The sequence below is a fragment of the Notolabrus celidotus genome, chromosome 4 (assembly GCF_009762535.1).
Source record: "Notolabrus celidotus isolate fNotCel1 chromosome 4, fNotCel1.pri, whole genome shotgun sequence".
In the NCBI taxonomy this organism is placed as follows: Eukaryota; Metazoa; Chordata; class Actinopteri; order Labriformes; family Labridae; genus Notolabrus; species Notolabrus celidotus.
The window spans coordinates 18,226,669-18,249,631 of record NC_048275.1 but is presented as its reverse complement, the minus strand read 5'-3'; the positions used below and the strand labels follow the sequence as shown (position 1 = coordinate 18,249,631).

The 22,963-nt window shown below is 41.0% G+C and overlaps 2 protein-coding genes across 3 annotated transcripts in view; one reads left to right on the top strand and one right to left on the bottom strand.

Moving 5' to 3' along the window:
- The window catches only part of map3k21 (mitogen-activated protein kinase kinase kinase 21), a 33,078-nt gene extending 30,488 nt beyond the window's left edge, over nt 1-2,590 (bottom strand). Inside the window, exon 1 of one of the 2 annotated variants that reach the window (XM_034681464.1) lies at nt 857-2,590. In XM_034681464.1, the coding sequence (XP_034537355.1) occupies nt 857-1,649 (793 nt within the window). In that variant the 5' untranslated portion in view covers nt 1,650-2,590. The remainder of the gene's footprint in view (nt 1-856) is intronic. The other variant, XM_034681463.1, reaches the window with a different exon arrangement.
- A 1,489-nt stretch (nt 2,591-4,079) lies between these two features.
- The window catches only part of pcnx2 (pecanex 2), a 35,752-nt gene continuing 16,868 nt past the window's right edge, over nt 4,080-22,963 (top strand). Inside the window, 25 exon segments of the mRNA XM_034681466.1 lie at nt 4,080-4,536; nt 6,013-6,215; nt 7,753-7,870; nt 7,968-8,007; nt 9,636-10,162; nt 10,270-10,464; nt 10,779-11,264; nt 11,352-11,529; nt 12,381-12,531; nt 12,649-12,791; nt 13,125-13,203; nt 13,529-13,664; nt 14,575-14,717; nt 15,051-15,204; nt 16,463-16,495; nt 17,330-17,501; nt 17,679-17,789; nt 18,307-18,398; nt 18,717-18,826; nt 20,412-20,520; nt 21,002-21,094; nt 21,193-21,343; nt 22,685-22,707; nt 22,709-22,827; nt 22,931-22,962. Of these exon segments, the coding sequence (XP_034537357.1) occupies nt 4,384-4,536; nt 6,013-6,215; nt 7,753-7,870; nt 7,968-8,007; nt 9,636-10,162; nt 10,270-10,464; nt 10,779-11,264; nt 11,352-11,529; nt 12,381-12,531; nt 12,649-12,791; nt 13,125-13,203; nt 13,529-13,664; nt 14,575-14,717; nt 15,051-15,204; nt 16,463-16,495; nt 17,330-17,501; nt 17,679-17,789; nt 18,307-18,398; nt 18,717-18,826; nt 20,412-20,520; nt 21,002-21,094; nt 21,193-21,343; nt 22,685-22,707; nt 22,709-22,827; nt 22,931-22,962 (3,751 nt within the window). The 5' untranslated portion in view covers nt 4,080-4,383.

The window sequence follows — 22,963 nt, the reverse complement described above, 5'->3', positions numbered from 1 at the left end:
AAATTGTGAAACTATACACACAGACCTTGCCGAAAAAGCACTATCAACAAGCCTTGTGCTACAGAAAACTCCTACGTGAATTGCTGTATCCATTATTTCCCCTTGATGATATCTCAGTCTGTATTCCTTTAAGCGATGACCTCTGGTATTAGCTCTGGTCAAGCACATGGCCTGACAGTGGGAGTTGAGTGTGTCCGATGTGTTTGGTAAATCACTGACTTTGTTTGAACATTTCAGCTTGGCGTGGAGAGAGGGGGCTGGGGAGGTGTGTGTGTGTCTGTTTGTGTGAGTGTGTGTGTTTTAAAGGATGATGAGGGGGTGAATGCAGTGGAGGGGGAGGGTGGTGGCCCAGCTGAGCAAACTCTGACTTTATTTCACGTCCTCTTGATGGTATCCCCCCCACCACTTCATACAGCCACAGACTTTACAACTCTTTAAATCCATCATGAGTGAAGGGCAGTGCTGAACCAGAGATGCTCAGAAATGTGTGAATAAAAGCTTTCTGGACCAGTATTTTAGACATTCATGAATGAAAAGTTTCCCCAATAACATGTAGCCCCATGTCGTGTGTTTGCTATTAAACAACCACTGTGTGGCAGGTGTAAGAATGAGATGTTACAAAATTAAAGTGAGAGATTGTGTGGGGTTAGCTAGTATTAAAAGTGTATACAAATAGCTGCTTTAGAAGTGAATTTGGACAACACTGGGACCATACAGAGGGGTGTCCTCCATGTGCTATAGGTGGTTGCACAAGTTATTGTAAGGACTCCTACAATACAGTTGTTAATCTTAATTTCTCACTCACTCACTCACTCACTCACTCACACACAAACACACATATGATTCTGTTGCTTACTGTTGCTAGATTTCAGGTCACGGTGTATTATGGGTACCACAGCCTCCTCGTGTAGGTAGTGCATTCCGCGTGCGATCTGCACGGCCCAGTTGACTAGGATGTGTGGAGGAATGCGCCTTCCGGTCAGCGCCCGGTTCAGGGTCCCTCCTCGGGCATATTCCATGACCAGACACAGGTTGGGTTCGTCCAAACACACTCCCTCCAGCTTGATGATATTCGGGTGCTGCAGCATGGAGAAAAGTTTTGCTTCTTGTTTAACACTGCCGGCGGTGGCTGTTATGTCCTCGTCCGGGTCTTGCCGAGCCGCCTTCACGGCGACCTCCTGATCTTTCCATGTGCCCCTGTAAACTTTTCCAAATCCACCCACGCCAATGATCTCCTCTAGGACCAGTTCACTAAAAGGGATCTGGACAGGAGAGCCCGGGACTCGCTCCGGCTCTCCTACAGTCCCACTCGTAGCGGGAAGACGGTAAATAGCGGGTTGGTAGGTGACATAGTTGGACGGGAAAATACCGACCCGGCGGTTGATTTTCCCCGTCCACCATCCCTCGTCCCCGGAGATCGCTGCGTCCTTGGACAGGACCTCCACCACGTCTCCTCTCCTGAGACTGAGCTCGTCCTCGCCGCTGGCCTCATAGTCATACGCGGCTGTCCACAAGGACCGAGTCGGGCACAGCGGGGCTGAGTGAGCCCACGCCCGAACTGTCGGGGACTCTGTCCCGGCATGTTCCCGAGTCCCACCGCCGCCCGGCCGCCCTTCACCGTTTGGGAAAGCGGCCTGCGAGACATCCATTTCTTGGTGGCCGTAGCGGCACCATAGGGTGCAGGGTGCTTTTAGAACAAAACAAAAACTTCAAAACAGTAAAAGGAAACTTTCTGAAATCCTCATGGTGTCACATCTATGACACTGGTTGCTGAAGACAGAGGGGCTTACCCACGTTTGGGTCTAACCGTGTCCAAAGTCCTGTGGGAGAATGTGTGTCTCCAGCCCTGGATCCACGTCGCCACTCCGGTAAAAAGTGTGTGAGGGTCAGTAACTCGGTTAGCCCTGTTACTTTTACAGCACTAATGCTCCCACTGTGCAGGCTGACGCTCAAACAGCAATACAGAGTTGGTTATAAACGACTAATGTGTTAAAACTCAAATATATCAATGAAGAAAGTCGTCCACAACATTGTGTGTGTTTCTGTGTAATGCTAACAAGCTAAAGTTAGCTCAGAGTTCCAGAGTTATCGCAGGTGCCGCTGGAGGTGCACCTGCCCCGTCCACACAGAGGGAACACACAGAGGCTCACAGGAACAGCTTTCTCTCAGAAAGTTGTCACCGTGTCTCATCCAGTCCAGGAAGCCAGAAACGTGTAAGGTTACCTTCTCGTTTGTGGACTTTTAACGGGAATTTCAACAGCATTGAGCTAGCGGGCTAGCTTAGCATAGGTCAGCCGTTGACTATAAGGAAAAGTTGCTCCTCTCAGTTTGAAGATTATTCCTAAAATGTGTTTCTCCTCCAGGAACGAGAAGAACACTCGATGGTAGAGATCAGTGACTACAGCAAATATCCTGGACTTCACTGTAACAATGGAGCTTTTAAAAAAGAATGAAAAAATCCGTCCACTTTAATCAAAACAACCCCCCCATCGCGATTGTCGCCTGACGAAGTCGGACCCAGCACTGGCTGTGCCGAGGATCAGTGGGACGCTGCTGCTGCTCCGGCAGCTTGCTGTGGTGGCCTCTGATTGGTTCATTTGGTGTCATGTGACCATCACAGCAGCAAGGGGGAGGAGGGAGGAGCTATCACAGGAATGCGTGAGGAGAGCGCGCCTTCAGGGAAATTATGGGAATAGTGGACCATATAGGATGACCAGAGCACAGTCTATGGACCAGAGCCAGCCCTAACCGACTTGGTGCCCTAGGCAAGATTTTAACAGGTGCCCCTTGTATTGTAACCAACTCCAACAATCACATCACATATACATTCAAAGACAACTGAATTCCAGCTTTATGTTTTACAGGTTTCCTTTGTTTTAAACTAAACAAAAAGAACATTAATAAAATGGTAATAACACTGATATTTAGCAGGAAAATAATAATACAATTTCCAAATGCATAATGTAATAGTAGTAGAATTTATTCAGTCATTATATAACACAATAATTTTCACAGTGCAGACACTTTAAACGAAGCAATAATGTATTAAGTGATGACTGAAAAGGCAGTCCTATAAGACTTCAAAAACTGCTTTGAATACAATTATTTTTAAAAGCAAAAGTGAATCAAAAGCTTTTAAATGTATACTGGCATCATTCCGCAATTTAATCCAAAATTAACTTAGATAAAACAATTTTGTTTTTCCTATTATCTTCGAATTTTCTTCATCACTCAATTAGCGGCGCCCCCTATGGATGACGCACACGCACACGCACACACACACACACGCACGCACACACACACACACACACACACACACACACACACACACACACAGCACTTTCCTTAGTCTTCTTGAAACCCTATGTGAGGGTTACATTACTGGAAAGAAGTGGACCCATCATGGCTCTCATCAGATACACAGAGACACGCTGACATGGGGACAAAGCATAGACTATAAAATAGGACAAAGACTTTTAACGTGACTTGATTTTTTTAAAGAACGAAATATCATATAAATGTTTTTGTAACTGTGCATGGCTTAATTTATTCAATTCAAGATTAGAGACTGTAACAGTAATTCACACACAGAACCACATTATAAAAAAATCCTCTTTAACTCTGTTGTAAACGTATTTTGTGTTAATGTAGGCTATGTAAGATGAAACATAACCAAACACATCTTTTAGACTACAATACCTAAAACTTTTGATGATATTGCCATAATTTTGTCTGTGCTGTAGGCTACATAGCTTAATAATAGGCTGCCTATAGCAGTCTATGATGGATTGAGCTTTATCAATAACTGCGTTATGAGCCTGGTATATTTTCGTTGCCTGCATTGCGAATGCTTGGCCTATTTTGCACGTTTCAATAAAGTCAAAACATATGTCATTGGCTAACTGATTGCATGACTTTGCACGTAACCAGCTTGACTGCGTTTGTGCGCATTCAAACGGTGAAGGTGGGAATCGTATAGCATTGGATTGAGAGGGAGGGAGGCAGAGAGGAGGAGTGGGAGGGGAGGAGAGGGGAGGGGAGACGGTCAGAGCTGCGCATCTGTACAGGCAGCAAGAGGAGAGGTGGAGAGGGAGAAGGAGAGAGACGAACAGGACGAGATGAGGACCGCGGCAGCAGCAATGGACGAATTGACATTGGGGTGGGATAATGCAGACGAGAGGAAACCACCGAGGAAGACCGATGAGGCATGAAAGAGAAGGCTCAGGATACGTGCTGTATCGCCCCAACATGGAGGCGTAGCGACAGTAGCATGCATTAGAGGAGATCATTCCATTGTAGCCTAGCAGCAGCGGCATCATCCGTCCGTCCAACCTGAGCGGAGAGGAGGAGGAGGTGGTGGAGGAGGAGGACAGAGGAGCAGAGATGGGCTCCCAGGTTGTGCAGACCCTGCGCCAGGGAGTCTGGGCATCTCTGACGGGGGGCTGGTACCACGACCCGGACCAGAACAAATTCAACAACTCCTGCCACCTCTATCTGTGGATATTTCTCCTGATGTTGCCTCTGTCTCTCCATCTGGTGAGTTTTTATTTAGGGAACATGACGTTCAAGGCCGCGAAGGGGCTGCGAGGTGCCAAAAGGTAACGTTTTATTGTCATGCGCCCTTTTAATCCTTTCATGGATGAACGTGCGGTGGCAATGCATGAGTCTAATACCCCTCATTGTCTGGTTGCTGCTGAGGGAAATACTAGGCTGGAGAAAACAGGTAGCACTGTCGCAGTGTTTTTTCCTTGCATGCGGTGAGGGAACGCATGGCTGCTCCTGGATGGGAAAGACGGGAGGCGTGAAACTGACGTTCACTACTATTTTCATGTCATGGCCTTGCAAAACGGTCATTCAGAGGCTGCATTACTTCAGGCTATATTATCTTGTCAGCTGGATGTCCATTAGGGATTCGTGACGGCTGTTTACTATGTAGATATGTAATACAGTGCATGTGGAGGAGGAAAATAATACAGGAAAACAACAAGAAGGGGAAATCAGTAAGGGAAAGAGTTGCCTCTATAGGTCACACACTTTGACCTTACCTGTGATAGAATATTACTGACAACATACAGTGGACTTAAGAGCCTCTGGTATGGAAAATAAGGCATAAACAACATGACCTACAATACAACTGCTTTGTTGTTTTGTATTTTAATGCATGACTTAAATACTCACATGCCCAATGACATACATCTATCTGAATTTAAGGTTTATGCAGATTAGACATTATATATTGCAGATTATGATCATGTGATGTGAACACTGCTCACATCACTGTCCTCTAAATCAGAGCTAACAGCGTTTCTGCTGTGTGTTAAGGTAATCTCCAAAAGCCATCCATGGAGGAGAGTTAGTAATGTAGAGTAGATGTTTAAGCTCTATAAAAATGCCACAGACAGTTTCCCCAGAGTGTTTGGAAACACTCTCTGCCTCCCCTGCAAAAACAACACAAGCTTCTGAGAGAAATACTGTTTCAAATTTCAGGGTTCTTAGCATTTTTATCTGAAGGTCACACACACACAGAAACACTCCAAAAAAACAGGCTGAAAGTTGAGGGAACAATTTGACAGAAACATGGGCCATTTTTTTAGGTTGTAAATAAGTACCTGCAGACATAAATAATTGTCTAAAACATTCAATTCAGCAACAACTCTCTCCAGACTTGTATGACTCATGTCCCAGCATGATGCAGATGTTCTCTCTTTTAATCATATTGTCCTTTGCTTTGGGCTGTCCCTCCTCTGAGGATCAATACACTTCAGTTATCTACCAGTCAGTTGAACTGCATCATGTGGTTCACTGAGCCTGTAATATAATCAGGGAACGGTGTGATCATGTGACCAAATACACTTTATATTTTTTAGAATTTTACATTAAGATGAGGTGAGGGAGTTTGAGCTTTCCAGCTCCTACAAAGTTAAGCATATAGTCTAACACTTTGCCAGTAGAGTCAGGAGACTCTGGAAATGTTGATTTGAATGTGCTAAGGCTCTCCTTTTCCCACAACAGGCTTTGCCCCCCACCACCATGGCTTTAAGCATCTACTGTACCTCCATCACGGTCTTCTTCATCCTCATCAAGATGGCCAACTATCGACTGCATGTAATGTTTGATGAGGGTGAGGCGGTGGTCCGCAGCAGCCTCTCTGACCTCAGCAAGGCTCCAGAAAAGAAAAGCAATGCCTCTGATCCCTGTCTGCCCGCCAATATACGGTATGACCTTCATAGACACACTTTTAATCTTCAAACATAAATCAGTGTGATTAATGTGACATCACTTGAATACTCAATGCTCAAGGTATATGGTCACAGCTTTATAGCCGATTTCACTCGCACACAGCTGCTTATGTACTTTGAAATTACACAGCAGAGGAAATTTAAAAAATGTCTGTCATTTCGATAAACAAATGTAAAATAATGGATAGTAATAAGCAGGCCATATTTCTAGGTAAAAATGTCTAGGTACTGACAGCTAAGTAACCACAGCATACAAGCATTCAACCAATTCCTGCTGACAATAAGTCTAGCTAGCTACCATTATTCTAAGTTGGAGATTTGTGTTGCCTCTGTTATGTCGTATGTATCCAAAGGTTATGTAAGTTAAGAATTGGTTGAAAACCAAAGTTAGCTTTTGTGCAGCAGTATATAATGGGTTAATGCAGGTTATAACAAATTGTTATGGAAAGACATTGCTACAACTAGGCTACATCATTACATCATTAATTGATTGGATCATTAATTGATAACTCAATTGCTATCGTTAGACAACAGATAGTGTTGGTATTCAACAACTTTCTAGAATTCTGTTTGAAAATGATGTTGAAAGTAAAGATTACTACCCAACATGAATGTTAGCATGTCAGTGGTAATCTAAGTTAGCTTATGCTACTCTGAGTAGAGTTTTAAATGATGTTTAACTTAATATGCAGCCTTATTTCACTACTCATTGTCTTTTTTAGGTTAGATATAATTTCATACACAGTGAAATTATAATTTGTTAATACTGTAACAATATTTGAGCTTGCTACCTTGAGTATGGCCTCAGAGGAAAATGGATGCAGTGAGGGTAAGGTGAATTGGAGGCCAATCAGAAAAAAATTAAAGTTGGTCTCTGTCAGGTCAGTGGCCAGAAAATCTAGGCTAGAAAGCAAATTGTGTTATGATACAACATAATTACCAGCATAGAGTTAAACATTTAACCCTCGGTTTCCACTAAGTGCAGATGAGTGTCTTAACATGTCTGACAACCTCTACTGTCTGTAAGCTTCTCCTTCTCTCTCTGCATGTGTCTATTTTACTAAGTCCTCCATGTCTTTCAGATCAGATTGGTTTCGTGATCAAGTGTCTTAGAGTGGGATTCAGACGCTTTCCTCTTTATTTCAAGTCTTGACTCAGTACAGCTTTGATGAATGGAAGTGCTAATGAGAGAAGGTCAGGGATCTTCAGTCAGTTACTCAGCTCTGGCACAGTTGATCTACATAGGGAATAAGTAAAGAAAATGTGTCTGTATTCCTTGTAGCTTCTTTAAAATTTGAAGTGCTTGTTATGAGATGAAACAGAAAGCCCAGACACGTGTATTTTTAGCACTTCCTCAGATGTTCAAATCATTGTACTTTTATCTCAAAACATGACAGGTTTGGAATGATTTCTTCTGAAAGTGACGTATTGATGTGTTGACTTCCATACACACTCCTTCTCTCTGTCCTCATCATTACATTTTCACCCCCTTTCTCTCATCTTTGTCAAACAGGAAGAGCAGTACAGTCCCTGACAGTGTTGCCATGACTATGTTGGCTCGCAAGGGTCCCAGTCCAGTGATACAGGTGACCGTGAAACAGACTGAAACTGACCCTGGACTTATTGGGGTGGTATGTGACACTTTAACATAGATGCCCACAGAATACATAAGCTGACCTGCATGATGTCCTAATTTAAATCATGTGCTGCTGTTTCTCTTCCCTGTAGGATTGTTCAAAGTCGGACGAGGCAGTGAAGACAGTGGAAGGTGAGGCTGTATGTTGTCTGGGTTTTACTGTGACACAGATGGGTGGCTATTGAAGGAAAACAGAAACTATGGAAGGGAAAATTCATATGTCATATGCTTTGACTTTTAAAGCCAATAGGGGCTAGTTTCAAAGGGCTTTAACTATGTCGTAGATCAAATGTCAGGCTTCAGGGAGAAAAAATTCACCGGAAGCCCAACGAAAAACAAAGTATTTACTTTATTAAACAGTTATTGTTGGCTAAAATCAAAAACATAAGATACTAAGTCATGTTGGCTGGAAAAGTAGTTTAGCAAGCTAGCCAACTAACAAATCCACTTAGATGGTATTTTTACAAGCAAAAATGTTAGGGCGTAAACAAGCTAAGGAAACGCTGCAACTGCTTGGCATTGGATGCCTTTTGAAGCTAGCTAACAAAGCAATTTGCAAACATCAAGCAAGCCAATTTGCCCGTCAGATACCATGTAGAAGTCTGGATGAGTTAGCTTACGTTATCTGCTAAAGGCAGTATTTTGCTACATAAGCTAGCAAGCAATTTGTTTTTGTGATTCAGCAAGCTAACATTGCCAAAAATAACTCCTGCTCCTCCTGTTGAACCTCGTTTTTCCCCTTTCCCCATCCAATTTATAATTTGAATGAAACATAATTAAAATTGGCACAAGATGATAGACTAATCAGAGATACTTTTATGAAAACAGCCCTGATTTCAAATGTCTCTGAAACATCTTAGGCTGCTTATCACCACCAAAACACAAATGGGAGGACTGTGTTTCGTCAGAGCAGTGTTCATTCCTCCAGCAGAGCGTCACAGACTTTGAGATGGAGAGCTGAAGCTATTTTTGCCTTTTCTTTAATTTGTCACCCATCTGCTGTAACTCACAACTGCATAAAAAGATTGCCAGCATGGTACCTTGGGGGAAATTGTACATTTTTCGAGTATACTTTAATGGATCTTGCTTTACATACAAGTAACAATGACTCAGATGCTTCTTAGTTTAGAAAATGAATGATGAATGAGGTTGGATGACTTCCCTGTGAATCACTAAATGCTAAAAATGAGTCAGACAATATGATAAAGTGATTAGTATACCCTTATAGAATCAAGACAGGAAGTAGACAGAGGTGATGAACTACTTAGGACTTGTATGTGGGTATATGTGAATTGTTCTACGTTGTGTTGTCAGTATCCTTTTGTGATAGAAGCTAAATTAGTTCCTTTTCCCTAATGCATTCGGTGGCTCCTTGAACAGTGTCGTTTGGCAACTGTGCATTTTCTTTCTCTGCACACACATCATTGTCGTAAATGTTCTAAGACAAGCAGCATCAGATGTATCAGCCAGCCAACAAGAGCAGCTGACTGTTTCCAGTAAATGTATGACCTAATGCATTTGTGATTAGAAAGATCAAAGTCGGCTTATCACTATCTACACTCTGGTCCTGGAAGTCATTTGAGCGCAATGGAAATGGATTTATCAGTTTAACTTCTGTTGACAAAAGTGTGGATTTTGTGAGTGGTTGCTGCAACTGAATCAGAGAATACAACACTTCCAGCAAAGCAGGTTTTCATGATAAGAGCAGTTCATTATTAATAGCACTTTGAATAATCAATTTGCATGTCTTTTCCTTCCAGGACAGTGTGAGGGTGCTGCAGAACAGAAGCCTGTGGAGGGAAGTCTGCAGCCAAGCCCAGAGCCTTCTCCAGATGACCTCTCTAGCCCTAATCCTGACCAGGCCGCCCCCCTGCTGCAGGCCCAGCAGAGGCCCCCATCCCGAGCTGAAAGAGAAGAGACACGGCCTGGATCTGCTAGTGGGTCAGGGAAAATGGAGACAGAAATAATTGAAACTGGAGCTTTGAAAGAAGGAACAGACATTCAGAACTTTCTGACTGGGGTTGATAGAGAGCAATCAGATCAGGAAAAATCAGGTGAGAAAGACTCAGGGAAGGATAGAATAGAGGAGGAGAAGGACTTTGAGGAAAAAGAGGCTGATGGTATGGAAACAGCCGATGAAGGTCTGCCTCCGTCCAAGAGAAGTGGAGATGAGAGTGAGGAGGAGAGTGAGGAACAGAAAGAACCTTCAGATGCCAACAATAACTCACTGGAGACTCCACAGGACTGCCAGGACAATTTCATTGACATTCTTGATCTCCCTGCACAGGTAGGACTTACAGATGTGGAAACAGAATACAATTTGTAACTGTCTTGATAGAATTAGTAGAACAATCATGGAATGTCATTGTTTGTTAATGTTGTGTTGTCTCTCAGGCTGAGCCAGTGGAGGAGATGTACTGTTCTGATGAGATTGAAGTGGTTCTAGTGGACAACTCTGGTCCTGGGCCTGTGTCGGCTCACCTGGATAAAAACGATACAGTTAAGATCATCATCACTATGAGCTGTGACCCTCAGACTGCTGCTCAGCTGGAGGAGAGCGTCAAGCAGAGCCTTCTAGAGAATGCACAGGTAAAACCCCTTTAAACCACAGTAGACAGTAAACCCCCTTACAAGACAATGTTTACTATTAAGAAGTAAAACAGCTGTAATTTTTTCTTATTAAGCCTGGCAGTACCACATATCATCACTGTCAGGCAGAAACCTTGTATCACCAAAACCACTTATTTTGTATTGTTGATTTTTCCAATAGAAAGCAGCCATGACGGAGAAATCAGCGTATCTGTCCTGTTTTTAATGTCTCTATGATAGCTGTTGGGGTCTGACTGTGCTGTTACATTAGAGGAGGTACAGTATGTGTGACTTGTCTGTGTGTATCCGCTAAGGCTCAGAAGGATGCCGGAGAGTGTCACATAAAGATCCCCGTCATCACCTTCGACTCCCCTGAGGATGAGAAGCAGGAGGCAGAGGAGGAAGAAAAAGAGTCGACTCTCTCAGAAGATGACCCCACCCTGAAACAACAACAGACAACAAGCCAAAGTGAAGAGTTTCACATGTGTAGAGAAACAACCAGTTCTGAGTTCACCACGATGGAGGGTCAAGATCCAGACCAGGAACATGTTGGTTTACAGATGACTAATGACAGCACGCCAAGCCCACAGCTTACAAATGATAACAGCTCATCAGGTATTGATGTCCACTCACACCCTGATGACACAGACCCTCTGGATCCCAATGTGGATTCACAAGGTTTCCTGCGTCTGCCGCCAGCTTTTGGCCGTTACGGGCCTGGGGGAAGGACTCACATCCGCGGGATGAGCATGGACAGTGGAAAAGACGCGGTTCTTCTTTCAGACCGCTCACAAAACACAGTATGTTGTCAGTTTAGCTCTGTTCTTATCCTGTTTATCCATACCACTCTATCTGTCAGTCATACAAACATTTGTCTCTCTACTTAGAACACCATGACCAGTTCCAAGTCAGATCTGGAAGCAAAGGAGGGCCAGATGCCCAATGAATCCAACTTCTTGGAGTTTGTGTCTTTGTTGGGGTCTCTCAGCTGCAGAGGGGGAACCGCCAGCATGCAGGAAGATGAGGGGACAGAATGCAAAGAGGAAGAGAGCACTGCAGAGGAAGGTGAATCTCAGTATGGAGGTGTATTTTTGCCTCACTGTATTTATTTTTTTATAGTCTCACAATTAATGCTGACTTTTATGTACAAGTGCATGCATGCATAACTGAAATGTCAACACAATTTTACGAGCCACAACAAAAAAACTCTGTTGTTCTCAGTGCGTCTGGTCGAAAGGGGCTCTATAGGTTTATAGCCATTAATAATCCATGTATGTTGTTACTAGAGTTTGTCCTGCCTGCTAGACTCCAAGAATGTCAGGGTGGAGATAACTCAGTCAATCAGGAATTTTAAAGAAGTTAAGTAAAACAGGGTAAATATAACTGTACAGCCTGTAGTGGCTGTTTGTGGCAGTTCCTTTCCTAAACCTGTATTAACTGAGTGTTTTGACCACTTGTGGACAGCAGATCAAGCTGTTAAGGACAGTGTTGCTTTTTAAAGCTGATTCTGCACATCACACAGCCAATGTCTGTTCTGTCTTTTGAACCCAGCTTTGGCCTCCACCACCTTGCAAGGGAAATAGTTGCTTTTCAACTAGCCATTTGCTTTACTATAATCTCATCAGTATACATGGGGTGTTGCTACTAACTGTCTGCTATTTTGTGCAGCACAGTTAGCATCCAAAGCTGATCCCGCTGATGAGTTGAGACTGACCCAAAACAACAAAAATTCAAGCCTTGAAATAACAAAGACAAAAACAAATTTCAAAAACTTCATCAAAGCTTCAATCATACCTCTCTGTGGGTTTGGCTCTTTTCATAGTTAGCTTTGAAATAGGGAATACAGCAGCTTGCAAGATAAGTAATATGTTTGCTATGTTAACAAAAAACAACTTCTCCATTCAATCTGTTTCCAGAAAATCTGAGTGTGACTTCCAGACTAGACCAGACGATAACAGAGCCAAACACAGACGGCAAACCAGAGAGACCAAAACCTCCCACCAGTCTGCCCACCAACACACTCCAGGCTATACCACCCACACAAATCCCAATAGTTTCCCCTGACAGGTACACATGCTTCTTCACCTACACACATCAATACAAATCATTCCAACAAACACACACATTCACAGATGAGCATCTAGTATCCATGACTTCCTGCTGATCGTGTTTTCCTCTTTGCAGTCCACAAACAGACAGAGAGAAGGATCCAGATTATGATTCTCTACCCTCACAAACCTCTCAATCAGAGAGCTCCATGCTGCAGGTCATCTGCAGACCAGAGGCTACCAACAAAGAAGAGGCCTACACCTTCCATACTGTGCACAGTAAGCAGCTTCAACAAAAACAAAACTATTGATTAAAATGTTGTAAAACAGTGAAGCTTCAAAAAAAACTGAGGTAGTTACATGCATTGAGAGAAAACACAAAAGTGCTGTCTGTACAGTCAGACACCACAAGTTTTATCAGCTTAAACTGCTAAACAAGCTGGTAGATCAATTGAAGAATATCTGGAATGACTCCAAAGTGTTCGTCTGTTCAGATTTTCAGTTATAGCTCAGTGTTGGGGATGTCTGTTTGCTATGCTAAATTAAAATATAAATCGCACATAAGACATTTATCCACTCATCAGCTGCTGTCTTTTTTTTCTTCTTCTCCAGGAGACAGGCCCCGTAAACTGTATGCAGAGAGAGCACTCAACCTGCCACTAGGAGCTGAGCTCATCACCGGCAACATGTGGTAGTGCTGTCAAATCTTAATTCCTCCCTCTCTTCTTTACGCCTTCTTCTACATGCAACACATTCTGCCTCTTCCTTATTTTCCTTTAAAGTCTCTGTGTACCTGCATGCTCTACCCAGCTGCTTCAATGACATTTTCCTGACTACATCCTACCTCATTGCTTTTTTTCTATCACCTCTTGAACTTTTGTTGCTGGCTGTGCTATCCGGTCTAATCAACATGCTGACACTTGAATGTTTCTATCTGTGTGTGTGTGTGTGTGTGTGTGTGTGTGTGTGTGTGTGTGTGTGTGTGTGTGTGTGTGTGTGTGTGTGTGTGTCTTCAGTGACCTGCTGTCAACTTCCTCGAACTCAGAGTGTCAGGATGGACTTGCGGGCGGTCACTCTGACTGCCCGTTCCAGCGACGCATCATCCCCGCACACAGACTTCGACCACGAAGGACTCACCCTGAGATCTTTCAGGTATACATCTGCTTTCGTTTTCCCTCTATTGTTCTGTAATCAAAGAGTTGTTATAAATAACTACATATAATTTTCTCACACTAAAAGCAGGAGAAAATAATCACATTTGGTGTGTTCATAAAGCTTAGTATACACACAAAGTATGGTGGTTTGTAGAGCTTTTTAAGAATAGGTTTCACTCAATGAGTCCCCTGTATTTGCATGCCTGTGAGCAACATGATACAAGTTCAGTGGTTTTGCTGATCGAGTACACAGTGATGGTAATGTGCCAAGAAGTGTAGCTGTGTGCCAACTAAGGGTGTGAAGAGGGAGACTGTTAGAAAGCAGATCTAGATGTAAACAATGCAGGTTTCAAATTCTTCCAACAGTCATTTTAGCCTTTGCTTTGATTTTCTGAGGATAGAACAGCTTTTTTGTTACTAAAATATGAAAACAGGGATCTATCTAGTTGTTTCACGTACCAGCAACAACATCATCAGTACAGTTAATAAAGAGCTAATTTCATGGTTGTGTTGGTGATGTTTTACCACAGAAAGTCCCCAGAGGGAGACAAAAACTATAGTCAACAAACTGTTTAATCAGATTAGTGTTTACTTTCTGCCAAACTGTAAAATATGACTCATTGCTGCAGTTTGAAATGATCAGCAAATGACTGATTTAGTCTCATCATTGCAGAGCCTAGTGGTGTTATAAGCCGCCGGTCGTCACTGAAGCAGAAACAACACAGTCTCTGCTGAATCATTACTGCACCAGTTTCTGTTTGTAGAAAAGATGTTCTGTGTGCTTATAATGATCCTGACGGTTGAATATTCAGCATGGACAAACATCAGACTTTTGTTGTTCCCTGAGTAATTACAGTTGAAGTCACGAGAGTGTGAATAATTGGTGTTTGTGTGCATCTGTCTGTCAGGAGGAGGACTCTTTGGATGATTCATCAGAGACCTCCACTCAGGAGAAACCGACCAGGAAGATTTATTACAAACTTAAACTGTTTCCTGGGAAATGGATCAACATTTTATATGACCGTCTCACCCTGCTTGCCCTTTTTGACAGGTACAACATACTGTAGAAGAACCTGTGTGGTGCTTTCCACTGTGGTGCATGTTTGTGGTTTTGGTGGTTTACTTGATTTTCATCACAAAGTCTAATGAGAGCGCTGATTTACCCTGAAGCATCTTTTACATTAACATCACGTCAGTATGGTTGATAGTCATTTTTGTGTCACTTATCCAAGTTTGATCAACCAGTGTCATTTCGGTTGAGTATTGCTAATTAGATTAAAGACATAAATAAACACTTACCTGCCTCTTTAAAATCCAGCTAGTAACAAGCATTCATTGCACAACTGTAACCTGTCATATCATTTGTGTGTACTGTTTCATACAGGAACCAGGAAGTTTTGGAGAATCTGGTTGCAGTCTTCATGGCCTTCTTGGTTTCTTTCCTGGGTTTTGTGCTTCTCAATCATGGCTGCTTTAAAGATTTCTGGGTCTTCCAGTTCTGCCTTGTCATTGCCAGCTGCCAGTATTCCTTACTGAAGGTAATAAGACACAAAACCTCTATGGATGGTAGCAGATTATACATAAACGTCTGTCTTCTAACTATGGCTTTGAACAGTTTACCTAAAAAAGGAAGGATGTGTGAGCTCAGAAAGTGGTGATATCTTGGTCACTGTAGGCCAAACATGCTGGTCAAATGCTGTGTACATCCTATTGTGCAGCCACCTGCCTCTAGCTAGGCTGTTGCTCCAGTTAATGGACCCTGCTATACAGTCATAATGAACTACTACCCAGAAGTTAACAAGCTCAAATTACATTTTATGGCATTGCTTGGCTTGGCAGTATTTTGATCTAGAAAAAAGAGATAAAGCTGTATGTAGGCTGTGTCTGGTTAAACTGGCATGTTACTACTTGACTGGAGCAAAGTGAAGCCAGCACAAACATGTGGACATTAGCCTGCAATGAGGACTGAAGGTGCTAGCTCTTCTAGCATTAGCATCATTCGGCAAGACTCTGTGAACTCGTGTTTGGCTGAATCAAGTAGGTAGTGCTCAATTTTGACTGTTTTCTAGGTGTTTTTACACCTTTTGACTTGTTGGTTTGTCAGAGTAGGGCTGGGCGATAATTCCATAACGACAATTATCGCGATATAATTTTTCTCAATGCAAATATAACAAATGTTCAATAAAAAATCGATATATTTAAATGCCTGTAATCCATAATAACCGTAAACAGGAGTGCACTTCTCACAACAATACTCTATAAACTGATACACAGTATACAATGTGATGTATCTTTGTTGTAAATTTAAAGCAAAATATGTAAATAACCTCAATCTGAGAAAAATAAGAATCTACAAACTAAAACTTCCCAAAAATCTTGTCTTGCACAAAAGACCTGCTTCCTGTTAGCACCGTCAGAAAAAAGGGATTCAAGAAGCTTATCAGAGAACTAAATCCAGATACAAGCTAACAATCCGTCTGATTTCTAAAACTTTCAAAAATCTGCCTTTAAATGTAAATTAAATAATGATTTGATATTTATCGTGATAATTATCGATATCGACTGATATGAAAAACTTTATCGTGATAACTTCTTTTTCAATATTGCCCAGCTCTATGTCAGAGTTTCCGTTTAAACAACTCAGATGTTAGTGGCTCAGGAACATGCCAACCTGCCAGCTCCTGTTTGCATCTGCTCACTCCCTTTCTGTAAAACTTGTAGGTAACAATGCTTCTTTTCAGTCAGCTCTCATCTTGGTTTACAATTGTTGATCAAGTATTCACTTCTTTTTTCCAGAGTGTTCAACCAGATGCAGCTTCACCAACACATGTGAGTTCATTCCTTACTTTGTTACTGAATCTCAGGGGAAATATTTAAATATATAAAAAAACAAACTTCTTCAAAAAGATATATGCTAATTGTATATTTATTTATTCAAAGAAACGTATATGCACACATCTGTGATGACTCTGTTGTTGTTTGGTTTCAACTCCCAACTATTGTTCCCTTTTTAGTGCTGCATGTTGTCAGTGTTTGGTACATGATGAATTCATTTTAAACGAGTCCCCTTTTCTGTTCATTGTTTGTTCTTAAATACTCAGTTGTTGTTTCATGTTACTGAGAAAACAAATGTAGGTGAAGGAATGGGGAAGGTAACACCATAAAACAAGAACTTATGATAATTTGATAGTTGTGAACTTCTACAATCCCATACCTCTAAATATCCTCACAAACGACTTGTTTATGCTGACTAGCTGACAGATGTAAAACTTTATTTTCCCTTTATTCATCCTTCATATGGGCAACTTAATGATTCATTATGACCATGATTATTTCAGTTCATTTGACATCACTAGAAATAGACGCATGCTTATCTGTAATCAGTCATTTGTAAATCTTAAGAAAAAGTTATTTCAGGACACATCACACACAGAGCCGGTCTATACCGTTGTGATGAGATTAAAGTAATGTTGCATGCCGAGGTGCAAGATGTATGGGCAATCTACCTCCCTTTACCAAACTTTCTAGCAATGTTATATGTGTTTCGATCAGATGTTGATTTTATCATTCTTTTGATAACATGCCCTGCTCTGTTTATAGGGTGTACCCTCTTCTATTTTTAAATCTTGAACTGTGGGTCCTTGTGTGTGTGTGTGTCTCCAGGGTCACAACCAGCTGGTGGCCTACAGTCGAGCGGCCTACTTCTGTATCTTCTGTACTCTGATCTGGCTGCTGGAGCAGCTGCTGAGGATTAAGGACTTGCCCGTCTCCACTCTGTATGGAGTCACCATCGTGTGCCACGACGCACTGCACTTCTTACGAGACCTGCTTGTGGGTAGGGATTGATGTGACAGGAGAGAAGACACATGTAGCCTCCAGAGGGAGCTTTGTTTCAGACCGACATGCAACATTATTTATTGTTGTCGAATGTTTGTTTTATATCCTGTTCAAGAGATATACATTTTTATTTAAAGACATTAAATGGTAACTGTGTGTTAAATTCATTTAACAGGTTTTACCTACTGCTTCCCAATCACCTTCCTGGTGGGCCTTTTCCCTCAGATCAACACGTTCACCATCTACGTGCTGGAGCAGATTGACATGCACCTGTTTGGAGGGACAGGTTGGTACAACATTGTCTTATCTATTGTTATTACTAAAGATTTGAGCCTCTGGTCTGAGGCCTGTGTGTGTAATTTAAGTATCTCTCTGTTACAATAAAGTATATGACTGAAAATAAACAGCAAAAGATTACAAAACAACAAAAAATAATTTAACAGTTTAAGCTACAAAAACTAAATACTTATTTTTATCAGGACTGTGTGGACGTGATTTGATCAGAATAACCCACCTTCTGATGCAGATTAAAATCAGCTTTATCCTGATTTGTTCACAGAAATATTTTTCTTGTGCTGCCCAGTGAGGGGAAAAAAAATCATAATTTTGTAATGTGATGTGTCTGAAGCTGATCTTATTTTCTTTTTATAAAAAAAGCATGTTTCATTATGCAAGCACAGAATTTTTTCTTAGCTTTTCAGTAAATTTGAATCTTCTTTTGAGAGTGAAATAGTATTGTTATTTTTCTCATTGTTGAATACCTCTCCATGTGTTTTCATCCTCACTTTCTTTCTGTGCTTCAGCCGCTACGAGTCTCGTCTCTGCAGTCTACAGCATCCTACGCAGTCTGGTCGCTCTGTCTCTGCTCTACGGTTTCTGCTTCGGAGCTCTCAAGGTACAAATTAACTGAAAATAAACACAATATTTGATCTCCTCTACTGTCCTTCTTTCATCTTCAGAGTTTTGAAGTGAGTTTGGGTTCATAGCCATCCTCCTGGTAATGGGAATGAAGAAGATGTGGAGTTCAGTTATAAATAGTGTGCAGTCAGGCAGTTTCCCTGATGCCAGTAGAGCTGATACAAGCCAGTCAACTTTAACAGTAACTTGAGCTGGAGAAGAAGCTTTTGAACTGTGGAGAGTTAAGTGGCAGCTCTGTGGACACATAGAGGTGTGTGATTCACACAGGTTTGTGTGTGTCTGTGTGTTGTTACAGGAGCCGTGGGATGAGCAGCACACACCGGCTTTGTTCTCTGGTTTCTGTGGCCTTTTGGTGGTTTTCTCCTACCACCTCAGCCGACAGAGCAGTGACCCCTCTGTGCTACTGTGAGTATCAGTGGGTTTTTAACTTTTGTGGCAACACATTCATCTTCAGGGCTTATTCTTTTAGGACTTGTAAAGAGTATGAATGTTCAAAGAAACACTTTAAAGTACTATGCAAAAGGAAATGTGTTACATTGATCTGGAAAGAAAGTTACTGGCAGCCTGTTATAACACAGCATAGTTGCTTCACCCTAAATCCCATCTCTGGCAACAAAAATTACCAATCATACTTCAGGATTTTGGGTTCCACCAGGGGTGGTCATTCAAGATTATTTGACAAATAAAGGTCTTAACGAATATATTTTATGGAATGCATTCTGTTAAACTCTTTGGAAAAACAAATGAAGTTATCACAGGAAGCTGAAGTTTCACAGTTCTTATGGGATAATTGGCTCATAAGCAGTTACAGTATTCAACAACTCTTCAAAGTGTTTGTTCTCAACAACTCCCCAACTGTGTGTTGACTAAGCTGTGTACGATCACACAAAACAAACAGGAACAACTGACATGAAATTGAAACAGGTGGATTTTGTTTCTTCAAGTTTACTACAGATGCTTTAAAAGCTGTATGTGGCACCTAAAACGGATACACTTAGTTCAAGGAACTGTGTACATCCTTGAATTTAACAGAATATCAGTCCATGGTTTCGATTTCTCCTTTAAAAAAAGACCCTGTGTTTATTTTTTTTCATATACTATCTCATAATAACATATTTAACCAAATCAGCCATTACATTCAATGAGCCTGGCGTTTCTTATGAGTCTCCCACATAGAAATATCAGGCTATGCAACTGAAAACATCGGATCAACAGCTTTAATCAAGTGTTAATACTTACCTGGACTGTGTTCAATCTGCATCTTGTCTTAGGCTCCATCATATTCCCCCAAACGGTGCATCTTGGTAGATCATGACCTTGTTTTGTGCCAGTGGGGCGTAAAATAGACAACAAGGATGTTGACAGGTTGAAGAGCCCTTGACTCCATGGGTGTGTTGATTGATTGACATCTGACATATGTCTCTTGTTTTCTACACAGCCTTTGGCTAAAAGCCAGTCAACAGTCCTTCACTATGGAAGAATGAGAGCCAGTCAAAAATTCTCTCAATTGTCTGGATCTGGCACAAGTGATATAAATGCTCTGCTGTGCCACACAAAGCAAGACACGTTGTCACCCTCGGCCTTGTATTAATGGCCATGATAATCTTTAGAACCATTTTTATAATCATCATTTAGATTGATAATATATTTGAATTGAAAAGTCTTTAAAGATCTATACAAAAACATTTAAAGTATCTAAATTACAATAATAGAGGGAAATGAAAAATTGAGGTTGAATAAATTGAGACTGTACTTAAAAAAACATACATTTTGCTCAATATGCTCCCTGCCAACCTGTTTACAACATAATAAGCTGTAAGATTAGAAGTACAACTACATAAATGCACATTCTTTTCTTTCACAAATCATGACTAAGTGCATTTATCAGTTATGAAACTTCAATATGATTTTTGATATATTTACGTTATGTATGTTTATTTTATTCAACAAGGATTGTCTCATGCTTCATTTGTGACATTTCCATTTTCAGGTCTCTGATCAAGGCAAAGATTATGCCTGCTTTGGTGGAGAGTGAAGAAGAGGAGGAGGAAGACACAGACATTAAGGACCCACTTCCTGAGAAACTGCAGAACTCTATGGTGAATAAAGAGGACATTCATATATGTTGATTCATTTCGTTTCATTAATAATATTCATAAATGATATTTCCGTTCTGTGGAAGCATGATCACACATTTCTAGTGTTAAATGAACATTGTTTATTTCTTTGTATGCTTGCAGCTTATAATTATTTTTACCAGGAAATAATGACTTTGCACCGGAGGCAGTGGAGTTTATTCAAACTGTATTTGAGACTCTAAAAAAGTGTTTCAAGAAAGATAATCAATCATTATGTGGGATTAAGGGGAATTATGCATCCTGGAAAACAAGTGTATCAATGCCTTTTACACCATTAATGAAGGATTATGGGGCTTTTAACTCTTTGCAAGCTGCTTCATCTTTGATCTCCAAAAAGGGAGGCGATTAGAGAGAAGTAATCACATCCAAATGAGTCAGACAAATGAGAGTTCACTCAGTGTGGATTATTACTGATCACATCTCTCCCTCTCATGCTCTGCAGAAAGAGATTCTGCTGTCAGATGTAGTCGTGTGCTCTGTCGCCTACATTCTGACCTTCGCCATCACAGCCAGTACTGTGTTTCTGTCCCTTAAGGTGAGATGTTTTCCTTTTTTCACATCATCTCAATTGTTTAGTTTTCCCTTTTCTCATCATGTTTCTTTCATTATTTTCCATCTGACTATATTTTCCAGCCCTTTGTTACCATCGTGCTGTACGCTCTGGCTGGGACAGTGGGGTTTGTCACCCACTATCTGATCCCCCAGCTGAGGAAGCACCATCCCTGGTTGTGGATCTCCCATCCGGTGCTCAAGACAAAAGAGTATCACCAGTTTGAGCCCAGAGGTCAGAATACTTTTATATACTTCAAATGTTTTGGAAGTTACTTGTTGCATCCTTACATGTTGAGGTCGAACAGTTCTCTAAATGGATTATTTGGAAACTTGTAGAAGCTTTAAAAATGGAATAATCTGCATCTGGTTAAAGTTCTAGATCTAAATAGAATGTATTGAGTGATTAATCGGTGTGTAGTTCAAATGTACACAGTGTTCGAGAGTTATGCTCAAAAGGCAAAGGTAGCAGTGATGACTGAGACATGTTTGGGAAATGGCCTTAGGGATGGAGTAGTTAGACAGTCTGTCCGCCATTTCTGTCTGAGCTGAAAGATTTCAATATATAATGACACAGAAACTCCTATACTCCACAGGATAATTCACATAAAACTACTCAACTCAACTCAACTCAACTTTATTTATATAGCACCTTTCATACATAAAACATGCAGCCCAAAGTGCTTCACAGAATAACAGAGACAGAAAACAACAGCAATGGTAAAATAAAATTAAAAAAGACATGATTATAAATAAAAAACCTAAAAAATAAAAGAAAATCAATACAGTAAAATTAATAAAATAAGTAACAGTGGAAAGAAAAGTTAAAAATAAGGTAGCGTTAACAAGATCAGATGAACACAATAAATAAATAGATAAATAAATAATTCAAATGTATAAATAGATACATATTTTTTATAAATAAGATAAATAAGTGTTAAAGCAATGATTAAAATAATAATAAAAACAATAAAAATAATTAAACTAAAACTACATTTGTAGCAGCAGCCGAGGCACAGCTATGGTTCAATAATTTGGTACGGACATTTGCAAACAATGCAATGCTGACGTTTCAACCTGCCTCAACTATGAATTTAAAGTTAATTCATAAATCTTTGTGGGCTAACATCTAAATCTAAAACGGAAAAGATTCTAAATCTAATACTTTCTCAGTGTTAGTAATTATAAAGTCACTTGTCAAGTGTAGAAGGGTGATGTTCTGGATACAGAGATACAAAAATATGACATTTTGTGAGTTGAGAGTCCCAGCAACTTAGCTGTATGCTTTTGTTGAACTGATGAAATGCCAATTAATTTAGCATACCTTTGATTCCACTGAAATCTTGTCAGTGGTTTATGAACTAATCTGTAAGAGACAAACAAACAAACAAAAAAAAACTCCATGGTAACTTAAATGTAACCTGTAATTTAAAAATTGTCATGATGTGTCAGAGTGGCTTCTCTTGCGAAGTAACCATGAAAACAATAAAAACGAGAAACCTTATTTCTAGACTTCTTGAATTGGTGTCGTTATGCTCCAGTAATCTGTGATGCTAATCTACTTGCTTGGTTACAGAGGATGCTGTTCTGATGTGGTTTGGAGCGACTGTACGTGGGGCTCCTGTGCTTTGAGAAGTATGTGGTGTACCCCGCCATCGGGCTCAGTGCGCTCACTAATGATGGCTTTGCCCTCAGCCACCGCAAGAAGCTGGGAATCCAGTGAGTGGAATTGTTCAGCCACAAACATGAAGCATACATCCTACTACATACAACTTCAAGATGTCTGCAGTGCTGGTCTTAACTCTTGTTGTGTCGCCTTCAGCTGTGATGTCCTTCTGACGACAGTTGCTGGACT